Source organism: Apteryx rowi, unplaced genomic scaffold, assembly GCF_003343035.1.
Source record: "Apteryx rowi isolate R43461 unplaced genomic scaffold, aptRow1 scaffold_520, whole genome shotgun sequence".
NCBI lineage: Eukaryota > Metazoa > Chordata > Aves > Apterygiformes > Apterygidae > Apteryx > Apteryx rowi.
This window is the reverse complement of record NW_020450784.1, coordinates 173269-186625: the sequence shown is the minus strand read 5'-3', so window position 1 is coordinate 186625 and position 13357 is coordinate 173269. Positions and strand designations below refer to the sequence as shown.

Genomic DNA, 13357 nt, shown 5'->3' with positions numbered 1-13357 from the left:
ACACAGCTGGCTCTCAATCGTGCTTCACCTGTGACTACACTGCTTTTGCCTTTCACTGTTTATTAAAAACACTAAATCAGGAGCATTTCTATTTTTTAAAACACAAATGCTCAGCACAGCCCAGCTGTGGGTGAAGAGCTAGTGAAAGCAGCAGCCATGCCAACAGTTTTTAGGTGGGCTTGAAGTCTTTGCTTCTTCATCACTGTTCTTAGAAAGGGGGTAAAAAGGGAGAGAAGTGAGAAAGTCTTGGAATGAAAAAAAAGCAGAAAGAAGCTTGGAGAAGAAAAGGGTAGAGGGTTTGGAAAGGGAAAAGGAACATTTAAGAATGACTGAAGGACAAAAAGGACAGGGACGATAGAGAGCCAAAGGAGGAAAGCTAGACAAAAGAGCACATTATTTGGGGTTTTGTTCTGATAGCCGCATATTATATAACCACTTTGAAAGAGGCTCTGAATACAAGATGGGGTTCTGCTGATAGCACAACGCTAACTCTTTTATTATGCTGTCAGCAGATGCCCTCTCTCTATATTTATAGCCTAATTAATCCTAGTTACCTACGTATGACTGTTTAATACTTTTCATGCCTCATGTCAGCTAACAAGCTGCAGTTTAACACAACTCTGTATTTCTGAGGCTTCAGGCTAGATTGGTGAGAAGGAAACATGACTATGTACAGAAACAGTTAGGTTTATAAACAAGTAACTGGTACCAAAAAAACTGGAGAAAGCACCAAAGCATTTCTCAAGATGATAGCATATTAATTGCATAACTCCCTTTTATGTAACTAAGTATGAAAGACATTTTAATAACTATAAAAATGAAAGCCAGAGTCTTTCAAGGACTGAGGAATCTTCCAGGCTTGAGTTACTGTTGAAAATGTCCTTAGCACAGAGGACGCTTTGATACACTACCACGCTCCCATAGCAGTTTCTGATCAGTCAGTCTTAAAGGATTGGGTTGATGTCCGTTCTGTGGCTGGCGAGCTGGGTGAGAGTGGAGCTCCCCACGACGTCGCTGACAGAGGACGAAGTTGTAATGGTGTTGTGCTGGATGACTTGCTGCTGGGAGCAAGCTGGGACAGGGCTTGCAGGAGGACTACTCTCAGGACCTAGGAAGGGGTTGAGGGGAAAAAGACAACACACATTAAATTATCCCTCAATGTAGAAAACCCCAGCTGGGGTATAGTACTGGTAAAGGGATGTGCAATGCTAAAAAAGCAATGCTAACAACTTGAGGTACGAAGAAGTCCTAGGATTTCAAAATACATACTTATCAAATAGTTTTTGTCTTCTGATTTGGGGGATTTTTCTTTTTTTCTTAAGTCAGTTTCTCTGATATTAACCTGACTTCAGGARCTGGAACCTTGAAAAGAGTCTAATATCTTAAAGCGTATGAAACCAATGTGGGGATGCTTAAATGCTTTATTTGCTCCAGCAGAAATCTAAATTGCAGTGCAGTGCACTGCAGCACAGAAAATTTAATTCAAACAACAGTTGATAGGCATGTAATGCAATTATATATTTTTTTCTTTGAGTACTCTTAAAGAGACAGATGCATAGTGATGCAGAGGAGATAGGAATGGGCTCTATTTTAAGAGAATGCCTCAATCTAGCAAAGATTAACCCAGCCCTGAGGCTCTTCTGAGCTGTTCTAGAGCCAAGCAAAGAATTTGTCCCTAAATTACCATATTTGAAAAATGCATCAACTAGACAGAATTGATTCAATGTCTCCATTAGATCTGATTTATTTTTTTTAATGAAAAATAAGAGTTAAAAAAGAACAAACCTTGAAAACCTGCGCCACTTCTGAGTCAGAGCACAGTACCATTTTCGTTGGAGGGAACTGTAATGATTTCCTTTTTAACTTTCCTTTCCTTTCAAGAGTTATTTTAATGTACTGGCAGCACTGTGCCCGGGAGTACTCTTGCAGGTTTGGAGTCTGAGTTCAACGGGGATCCTCCACATGGGAACAAGCGTCCATCCACATGCATCTCCTTGCAGAATGGAGGGGTGGGGAAGGCTAGCTGTGTTTTGTTTGAGGCAAACCATGGCTTTTTTTGAGCGGGGCTGGTTAAATAAGGGCAGGAGATTGGACGGCTCGGATGACGTTTGAGAAGGCAGGTTCAAGTGATAATATGAACAACAAGGGGTTCTGGAAGGAAGAATTAGAAACTCTGTTGTTCTCGTGAATAGTGTGGAGACAATGCAAACATACCAGCTACTTACTTAGATATCCTTGTGATTCTTTCTGCATAGCTGTTATCGGACAGTCTTTATGTGTTAACAATAACTGTTTCAGCTGTGCTACCTCATTTTTCAGCATGGAAACCTCATTCTAGAAAAGAAATAGAGGATTTAGTTTGCCACAAAACTGAAAACACATCGTTCTGCAAAGTTTAATCTAAGAACACAGAAACTACTCTACACAACTCAGCAAAAATGCACCTGTAAAAGGCACTGACATACTCAGTGTTTATATGTTGGGTTTATGTTGACATTTGTCTATGACATTATTTTATAACTGTTCTTCTAAAGGCAGTGTGGCTTCCGGATTTCATGACATAAACTGCCATGTGAACTAACTGTTCGCTGCCCTCACCAGAGGTACTTCAGTCAGTATTTTAATCCCCTTAGGAAATACTCTGGCTTTCTGCACCAGCACCAGAGGCCAAAACCTTGGGGGCAGAGCGCAGCCTGCAGAGCTCAGTGGCGCAGCAGAGCGGTTGCCAGCACCTAGGATATGCCGCCGCCAACTCGGCTCCGGCAGGCCCGTCGGTGCCGCGCCAGGTAAGGCACAGCTCTGTGTTTTGGGGGCGTGCAGTCACGCAAATGGCAGCGCACGAGCGCACCTCTCGACTGGTCATAAGTGCTGCGCCCACCATAAAAATGGCACCGTTCCTGCTGCCTGGGCTTTTATTATCATATGTGGACCATTTACATCCCTCTGCTCGCATTCTTTTTCTTACTGAGAGGCCATTCTGTTTATACTCCTATTTATACTCCTATCTCACTGGCTTTGAATTAGGGTTGAGCTACAGGCCCTGTTCTGCAGAAGCCTTTTATGGCTAAGTTAATGGCACTTCCAAAAAAAAAAAGTGACAAGAAATAAAATAAATACAACTCAGTCCAGCAAAGGCTTCAAAATCCCAGGACAGCTTTTTCCTGGCTTATCCTGCTGAAATTAAATTATTTTTTTAATTGAGCCACATACATCTTGATTAATCAACTTTGATTATGCCTGTAGCCTCGTTATGAACCTAGCGCGCAGCGGTAGCATTGAAGGCGACGGGGGACCGGTGGCACCGCAAAGCGCTGCGAGCACAAAGAGCGCCTCTGTGCCTGCGGGGACGCAGCCGGGAGCTCGCACCTGAAGCTGCATGTTTGTCTGGGTGAGTTCTTCTGCTTTCTTTTCCAGTGACATCACCCAGACCTTCCTCTTCTGTCGGCAGCGCGTGGCGGCGGCTCGGTTCCTTTCCAGAAATTTCCGCCTCCTCTCATCAGGGTCTTCATCCACCACCCTTCTCCGGCGGCCCCCGGTCGGCTGCGGCGGCTGTATTGTCTGAGTGGGCTGCATCTGCTGGGCTGCTGGTGAAACCTTGCAGGGGGGGAAAATGCAACATGGATGGTGAGGGAGGCTGCCCGAGGCRGGGAAAAGTTACACACAGCGAGGCCAAAAGGGGAAGAGAAAGCTCACAAGCTCGGGGTGTGGGGCTGCAGACTTTCTGGCAAAGTCTGAAGAGGGCACGAGTTGAAAGGCTCCACCAGGTGCCACTTCAATTAGTTGCTGGCAAAGAGCTGCCATGGTCAAAGGGGACGTTTTTTGAAATGATTCTCTGAATATTAGCAGGGAAAATATTTTTCCCCTTGCAGCTATTAAAAATACTTTGCTGAGGTACTTTCTCCGCCACCACTTATTTCAAACCTGAAATGTCAAGTTTCTCACAGCAACTGGTTTAATCATGGCAGAAGACTGTTGGGGCCTTCTTTCAGTCTTTTCTTTTTTTTCTTTTTAAATGCTTCCAAAATTTTAGGATATTTCCACCCATCTTCATTCTCAGGCTTTACAACCTTTGGAGCTGTGAGCTTCCGTGCCCTTACTGTTGGTGTAGACCCTGGAAACAACGGGCTGAGATTACGAAAGGCAGGAAGACTCTTCCATTAAAAGCCAACAGATCCTGGTGCCCACAAGCTAGATTCAATAAAAGAGGATTTTTAAGGATACTTAACCCCAACCTTGCATTTTTGAAGGGAGGCTGGTATCTCGGCACTGCATGGAGACACCATGACAATCCCCTTTCCCAGGTGTTTTCATTCGCCCTCTTTTTGACCACCATGAGCGCTATCCTCCTTTCTATTCAGCAGCCTGGCTTCAATGGCAAAGGGGCACCATACCCAGCCTGGTTGCTGTGATACTACGGAAAGATGGATTTGTGCTTTCCCAAGTGACGGAGAGTATCCACCCTGCTCCTGGGAGTGAAACACATGGCTAAATCCCTGTCACAAATGCGTATTAGCCTTAACATCCAGTGTTTCTAAGGCAGTCAGCACAGCCTGGGAACAACCTGCTTTTGCACCGCTTTTCTGCCTCTCCGGGTGCCTTGGCCAGGTGACTCTGGCTCCTGGGGTTTCTGCCTTTTGGGACCTGAAGCTGCGGGCCGGGCGGGTGCTGCTCACACCGCCACAGCTCCAGCACAGGCTGGGACGATCTGGAAGCTTCAACTGTTGACTCAAAATTAACCCTGCTGTTCTGGCAAAGGCCCAAGCCTCCAAGCTGCTTCCTTTTGACCTCAGGGAGTGGACGTACTCGGTGCAGTGTCAGACCGAGCCCTGAGTTTCAATCCTGGCAATTAACGTGTGTTTGCCTAACACATCTGCCTGTCTCAATTAAACCGATACTATCGTCTTGCAAGGTGGTTTCCTGTCTCGAATCGCGCCACAGACTGTGAGGAGTAGTTTGCTCCCTCCCCCAGCTGACTTCAGCCTACTACAGCGGCAATTTTGTGTGCAATTCTAGTGTGCATCTGATAATGCCTTTTGTACAAAGCCAAGTGTATTCCCAGCTTTATATGGTATAGTCAGAGAGCGTCTCTTGTGGGAACAGAAAAAATGTTAAAAAAAAAAAAAAAACTGAAAATAAATAAGCTGCCCCACACTACCTGAATGATGTTTAACATTGAAGTTTGTATGAAGTCCTTACGCTCACTGGTAGAAGCGCCTATACCAGACCTGGGTTGTGCGGTGCTGCAGCCCAGGGAGCCCAGGGCGCGGAGGCAGCTGCTGCCAGCGCTCAGGCTATGCGGGAGCGCAGCCGCGGCCGCCTGCATGGCCCCGACCCCTTGTGGGCTTCGGGAGAGGTCTGCTGGGGGCCGCCAGCTGCTCCCCAGCCACTGTGGCCCAACGTGCGGCTGCTTTAGCAGCACATCGGAGCGCAGAGGCATCAGAGATCCCCTTTACTGTCAACATTATCATCAAAGGCCCTTCACTTTCTCGCATGCGACACCTTCTGAGACTTCAGAGTTTTGTTATTTACATTTCTGGACACCAGAATCTTTCCTTATTTTTCTCCTTTTCCTTCCAGCATAAAAAGTTACTCTGTTCCTTAACTCTTCCCATCAGGCCTGCTGCACAGACAGAAGCAGGTAACTATAGCATTCTTTTTTCCCCCTCTTTCCTTCCCCTCATATGGTCATTTTCTCCTGAATCAATAGTGAGTGATTTTGTTTTCAGAATGTACTAGTCAGTGTTTGGGCGGTCAGAGCATATTTTCAGAACAACAAGAAAACCTTCCCTCCATCTCTGGCAGATATTAATTATAAAGGCTACTATTACATCACTAATAATGTCATGTGGGATAATTAACTGAATCTTACTAAATAGCACTGAACCCTGAAATCTGTTAGGCTATATCTTGATAACTGTCTAAGCATCATTCTCTAGCAAGATTTCCTGGCTCTGCCTATGTAAGTACATGCTCTGTTAAGAAAAAAATGAGCATATATTAAAAACATGGTTAATTTGCTTTCATAAGATGCTTATCACATATCCATAATCAACACAAACATTGGAGATCTAATCGAAGGAAACAACAGTCAAACCCCTACTCTGCTTAAGCTATCACTCTGGCAAGTCTGATATGAAGAAATGATAATGCGACAAACACAGCAATACTAATATCATTTTTGTAGTAGTTGAGGCAACACAGCTACAACCTGGTAAAACTTCTGTCTCAGAAAGATATGCATTAAAAGGTGATTTCTGCTTTGATCCTTGATCCAATACTTTTCTGTGTTCTTTGCAATGCTAACTACAAAATTAATTCCCATTCATTCATTCTAGCAAAACATAATTCATCAGGCTCCTGTATATCAAAATGGTAGCTGAAAAGCATGAAATGAATTCTGACATTACAGAAGGGTGTGGTGTAGAATAACAAAAGTTATGGCATGGGAGCACACAGCTCACAGCAATGTGGATCATGCTGTCACTTGGCAGGTGGCTTGGAACTGAGGAATCTGGCTCAGAAGAATAAGGAGGTTAATAATTAGTAAAATGCACCATAAAATTAATGTCTTCTGAAGCAATCTGACCCCCAAAGAGGCCAATACCATGGGGACTATGGATGGGCTTAGAAAGTAATAAACGTGTTTATTACTCAGCAAACCCTTCTTTTCTCCCCATTAGGGCATCTTTTCAGAAATCCCTATCGTCTTTGCATCATGGGAGCAGACAGGCAGCAACAGCTCTGCCGTCCAGGAAAGCAGCTGACCTGGGGAACCCTGCTCAGACTCATCTCCTGTTACCYGCCAGTCCCAGCCTCTGGGTGACACTTATACCCACTGTCAAGATGAAGACCTTCTTGATCCCTGATGAGGCTCATTGCTTCCAGTGACACCCTGTGCACTGCAAAGCTCATGTTACCCTGCAGGCCCGGCTCCTGTGTGACTGCTGGACTGTGTGACGCTGGGATTCAGAGAGAATCTGACCCAGCTTTGGGGCTACCAGTCCAGTCTGCCTGCCTTGGCACCTGTATTTCTTGCTGGCTGCCTGCAAGTCTTTAGGGGTGCTTAGCTGATAGGAAATACGAAGCACAGGACCTTCAGGCTGTCCTAACTGGTATGACTAAAAAGGGCTTTAGCAGCGCATCAGCCAAGGGAAAAAGGCAGCTGTAGCACAGTAACTCACTGGCTGGCATCTTAGCCTTAAAATTATTTTCTCTTGTAGCCATGTGCTCTCCTCACCTGTTAAAAGTGATAACATGGAAGTTTTGCAGTGGTGCCCAATATTGTGGTATCTGACTGCCTCACATGGATTGACGTGTTTACCCTCCCAACCCCTTGGTGAGGAGTGTCAAAACTATTACCCTCATTTTAAAAGCCTCAGGGAGGTTAAGTGACTTCCTCCATCACATGCATGGAGTCCTCAGTCTGCTAAGCACCAACTTCAGCCTTACTCTCTCACAGATCTCCAAGACAGCCATCAGGTTGCTTTTGCTTTCTCTGTTATGAGATAATGTCTTTTTACTGGAGTTTTAAACAACTCCAAGGAAAATAACTCATTAACAGATGGGAAAATAATTGAATTCTCAAAGTAAAAACTGAACTAAACTTATGAAAGCTCTGGGCATCTTCTCACAGGGGAGTCTGCTGCTCTCTTATTTAGACTGTTTCTCTAAAGCTGACAATTCATTTTACATTAGCAAATGCTTTAGGGAAATCCCATGTGCTTGCAGCCCCTGCAATAATAAAGCTAGATGTTAGTAAATAGTTAATGTTGTGGGACACTGGGATGTCAGCCAAATCCTCTCATTTTCTTTAATATTTTCTAAGAGCTTGTCTGAAAGGTATTTGCAAGCAACACAATACTTCACAGATTGAACTTCTTATAGCTGGCACTTCTCTTTGTCCTCATTCTGTGCTCTACGCACTTGTCCTCCTTAATTTTGATCCCCAGATCTGACATGTTGCAGTCACTGGCTCCAGATCTTTCTTTTTCCCCTGCACTCTCCCTGGTGCAGAAGCCTATCACCTTAAAACATAAATAGAATTCCTCTTAAAAATGACTCTGCTAAAATCCTTGCTCATTAGTTAAGTTGTTCAAGAAACATTTTCCTAAATCCTTACGCTTTAAATATTGGATCATCCAAATTGCTGAAGTCAATGTTTCTGGTCCAAAACTTGAGATCTTCATCTCGTATTGCCTTCATTGAATTCTCATTGTCTGAATCCAGTTCCAAGTTCTCTTCCTGGTTGAGAAGTCTCTCCATGGACTGGCTTCATCTTCTTCTCCTGACACAATATCCACCAACCATTACCTTCACTCTCACCTAATCTTGGCCTTCTCTTACACTCCACAGTTGGGGGCTACCATCCCATTTGCAGTGTCTCAACCCTTTTTCTTTTCCTGTAAGCTAGTGTTTCTTACCTTAAAACCATCCCTAGTCTTGACAGGAAACAGACAGATCATTGAGTTCTGTGAGGTATCTATTTAGACACACACAGACACACAAATCCAATTCTTCCTTTGAGTATGTGCATGCAATGTCATTTTACTTCACTAAAGAGTGTGCTATGTGTTTCTGAAGTTAAAGCACATACAGCACTTTAAGTCTTGGCCTGAGAAGTTTAGGTTCAAGCCTATTAAGCAGTGTATATAATATGCCAATCTCCTTAATATGCCTCTTCCATTAAAGGATACATGGCAATTTGCAGAGATCAGAGCAGAGAAAAACCTTGGAGCTTCTTATTAAGTAAGATATTACAAATGTCTAGCAAATTAAGCAACAAAACAACTTGTTGCTTTTCTGTTTTCTGCATAAAGTTTGCACTTCTCAGCCACCAGTAGCATACATTTAAGAGYAGCTACAGGGGCTTGCTTCTAATAAGACATACATGCAAGACGAAACAATACTGGCGTGAGGCTTTAATGCCACATAAAAGCAAAACTCAGTGATGCAGCATGGCACGATGCTCTACCTGTGCTTGTCCGCCTGAGTGCAAGGGTGGGTGCGGCGAAGTCTGGTGATGTGCCGGGTGTGCATGAAGGTGCGAGTGGGAGTGATGGTGAGGATGGTTCTGCTGGTGATGAGGCTGAGGATGGGGATGGTGCGCCGGATGCTGGTGCTGATGGGGGTATGAATGATGAGGTGGCAGGGTCTGGTGCTGATGAGGATGTGAGTGCATGTGATGGTGTGGCGTCTGGTCCTGTCGCGAGCTCATCATTTCCATCATGTGGCCCATGGTGTTCATATTCCCATTTGACATGGCAGCAGGATGATGAGTGAGCGCTGCCTTCAATCTCTGGAACAGAACAAAGAAGAGAATCTAACATTAATACATGAAGTCCTGAGCATTCAGTATAAGATCTTCACTTTTGCAGAAACTGTGTCTTGTCCTGTGTTTTGAGACTTATCTAGCTTTTTTCTTGTTGTTCCCTTGATATAAAGCATCTTATTTCAGTTTGAGGAAGAACATATTYTTGGGCTCTGATCTAGTTTTTCACTGTAAATATGTAAAGATGTAAACAACTGAACTGAAATTCAACAGTTAAACATTTCCTACTGTGCTTCTGAGGAAAAATAACTGGCTCTCATTTTTCTCTATTGGGCCAGCTTTAGTTTCATACAAACTTGTATTCTTTTAATTTTAGAAAAGAATGTTTGATTAAAATAATGGTGGAACATAGTCTGATACATAGTTCCCCTCTTCTTTCTATTACCGACATTATTTAAAGGGCCCAGTGATAACACATTGCATTGACATGAGCTTTTCAAATTTCAAAGCTCAGAAATACTTTACAGTTATATTAGCAACCAAACTGTTTTTTTCCACCAGAGAGATATAACAGTAATGAGGGTGGTCTCAACCTGAAACCTTTTTCTTTGCTGGAAAGTTCAAGTGCCTGCTGTGTTTTTACTGCATGCTAATTCCTCTCTCTGTTCTCGTGTTTTTGACTGTCACTGTATTGGGTCACACAGTCCCAACTTGGGCAAAACTCTCCTTAGTATCAATGGGATCCTTCTGCTTTCCCCAGAACAACAACAAAAGAGGATGATGGGAAGGGCTGCTAGTTTTTAAACTGCAGGATAGGGCCCTTGTGTATTAATTTGATAGCTGAAATATATATAAAGGAAGGTTCCTTTTCAGCACAATTACAGAGTCATCCCAGAGCTATAAGCTATACTGGAATACAGCAACCTTGTTGATGCAGTCCTTGAACAAGACTCTTAAAAAAAGAAGGGAGAAAAAAGATGCCTTTGTAAAACATACCAGTGCCTCAGTTTTCATTAAAGAAAATTAGAGTTGTGACTTTAAGAAGTTTCTTTACAGAAAGGCTGTAAAATTATTATCACAGTATTGAATGGGTCACAAGTCAGCTCAAAGAGAGATCAAGGCAACTATAGCAGCAAGGTAAATACCTCCCACCTCTCCTGTTGTATACTTACCTCTAAAGTCAAAACTGAGCTCAGTTTAACATTGATGGCAAAAACCTATCCTGGGTTTAAAATGGAGGACTTGAGCAGCTGCCATCCTTAACATTTCTGAATTCAAGTGCTACTCTGGTTATTGCAAGCAGCTCTTCACGTTGCTCAAAATAACTGGTGTTACCCAGGAGTGTATTGGAAAAAATAGGGGAAATGCCACATGAATAAGATAAGTCATTCTGCATGTCATTCTTATTCAAAACTCGCTAAGATCTTTTTCATGGGGCTGAGCCACTACACAGCTCTAAGCCAAAGCACCAACAAAAGTTGTCGTAATTGTGTTTTCTGAATCAAAATGCAAAAAACTAAACTCTCATTAGCCAGCACTTTTATAAATGATGAATCCCTAACAAAATCTACCGATGCTGTATTTGTCAAAAAACTCTGAAACTGAAATACAGCATGTCTTGCTCTAAACGGCATACTTTCAAAGCCAAAAAAAAAAGGAGGGAAAAACTTAATGTGTGAATAAACTTTTTTTTTTTCAGCTGTAAAAACTGTGGCTTATTAGTGTGGCGCGACTTCAAGGGGAATAAATTATTTTGTTTTCTTTCCATAGTCCCTTCTACCACATCCATTTATTTGAGATAGCAAATCAAGAGAGACAGCAAGAGGTCTGACATGCAGCTGGTTTCAGTCAATAAGGGTCATTTCCATTTGGTCTGTGTATTTTACAAGCTCCTTGTTCACTGTTCCCAATGGGAGGGTGGGCCAGCTGCCCTGGATCTGAGTCCTGGTACAAAACCAGCTCTCTACCTCATCGGGTCCCAGCGCAGCAACAGCAAGCGCCCAGCCCTCGCGTCTCTTTAACTTCATGCTTAGATCAGCTCTGCATCAGCAAGAGCCCTGTGTGCACACGCACCCAGAGCGACATTTATCTTTCTTTAACGAGTCACTGCTGCCAATCAGAAACATTCGGGGAACTGTAAACATTTTTTTCTTTTGGTCTTCAGCGAGATCAATTGTTTTCGATGTTTTAGTTAGAGCGCAGGGGGAAGAAAATCACCAGAGCTTAGTGAACTCTTTGCATTGTATATGTGCAGAGTTGGAAGGGAAGACTGCATTTTTGTTATTGTTCTTTTTATGTGTGCTAATTGCAAACAGCTGTTTTATTTGAGTGTCAAATAAAATACGATGGCATCAAAATTGAGCTTTCTGGAGTGACTTCATTTGCAAAGCAACTCTAACATGAAATTATGAAAAAGGACCCAATCCTGAGGCCATTCAGTTTTCCAGAAACTATGTCACTGACTTCACCAGAAGCTGCGGATGCTTAGCAGTTCTCAAAACAGGRCTGAAACAGACAACTCTGCTTAGATCTGCTCTCACCAAAAATCAAAATTTCTGCTCACTTCAGTGACAGGTTTTAGAGCACAGTCCCTCTTCTCTCGTTTTTATAGTACAGTTTTCAAAACAATCCACAGCAACCTAGAGTCCCCACTCAACAGGAAATGCAGGGGCTCGTCTCTTTTGGCTTTTGGCCCTTACTGATTTTTTTTTTTCTAGTTGATCAAACTGACATGCTGACCAACATCAGTTATAACTGATTTCCACTTGATCATGGCATTTGCATTAATGGCTGTCACGAACACAGACAACATTAGAAATTACTTCACCAAACACAGTCTGCTTTGCCTCTGATCAAGTGAATAAAGAAAATTCCCTCTTGATCCTACAGGAAGCCAAAAGCACATAAACTTTCATGTTTGATGGTTAGGAGGAAATAGAGACAATAGATACTAGTGCTCCACAGGCACGAGTATTGTGTTCCCTGTACTATTGCTCATGATAACGCGCTGCACTGTCACATTTACTTTGAAGCCATCCCACTGAATGTCACAGGAAGATAACACCTCAAATAAGCTGTCGTTGTACCTGGATTATTGTTTTCTGGAAACAGACAGTTTTCACAGTCTTTCTTCCGTCTAAGGCCTGACATCATGGTGTAGTGAATTGCTTGATGTTTCTTTACATCAACCTAGATCGCAATTATTCTTTGAGCATCTTTGGGCAAATTCTAAGCCTGTCAGAAATGAGCTGCAAGCATCTAAGATCAGGAGTGAAAAGAACGTCAGCTCCCTGTACACTTCTGCAATCTGGGTGGGAACTTGCTGCTTTGTCATTTTTCTCCGTCGTGAGACATAATTCAAGAGGGTTGTCTTGATTTTTTTCCGTTTCTTTCTCCAAAATTGCTAATGAAAAATAGCCAGATTTTTTTTCCAGTTTATTAGAAGAGAAACAAGGTAAATAAGACTGTCATTTTAGAGGTTGCTTTGCCCAGCACTAAAAACTCTAATCACTTTTGTTTTATTAAATATATGTGTATATATAAATATATATATATATTACACACACACACACAMWATATATATATATAATATATATATAATATATATAATATATAAATAAAAATAAACTACCACTTTCTCCTATTTTTTCCTTAGTGGAAAAATGAAAAATCTCCTCCAAATTTACATATGTTATTAGCTGAGTGGTCTGTCATTGTATCAAACAATAAGTTATTGTATTATCCAGGTGTGTTTTAGGTTGGGACAGCCATGCAGTCCTGGTTTTGAATAGGATTGCATTGTTCTGAATAAGCATGTATTACAGCACTTGAAAAATCTCACCTCGCCTTCTGCTCTGCATGCCCAAATCCCACTAAATGAGAGAAGAGACAAGACCAGCTTAATGTCTGGTACATTCTTATCTGGAGATTATATCAGGCCTCTGCAGGCAGATGGAATATGATCTCAAAGATATTTTGTTGCACTAGTGACTGTGATCCTAGTTCCTATTATACAGGGATGTAACAAGTTCCCTGCAGGGAGAGAAGAGACTACAGAGGGAAGAGAAAGCAGAAAAATACAGACGTCAG

General features: G+C 42.7%; 1 protein-coding gene across 1 annotated transcript in view; it reads right to left on the bottom strand.

Annotated features, from left to right (window-relative positions):
- Positions 1-267: 267 nt before the first annotated feature.
- CREB5 (cAMP responsive element binding protein 5) overlaps positions 268-13357 on the bottom strand; it is a 170520-nt gene continuing 157430 nt past the window's right edge. The window contains exons 4-7 of the mRNA XM_026080454.1: positions 8972-9295; positions 3367-3594; positions 2226-2334; positions 268-1108 (exon numbers count right to left, since the gene is read on the bottom strand). Coding sequence (XP_025936239.1) covers positions 945-1108; positions 2226-2334; positions 3367-3594; positions 8972-9295 — 825 coding nt within the window. The 3' untranslated portion in view covers positions 268-944. The remainder of the gene's footprint in view (positions 1109-2225; positions 2335-3366; positions 3595-8971; positions 9296-13357) is intronic.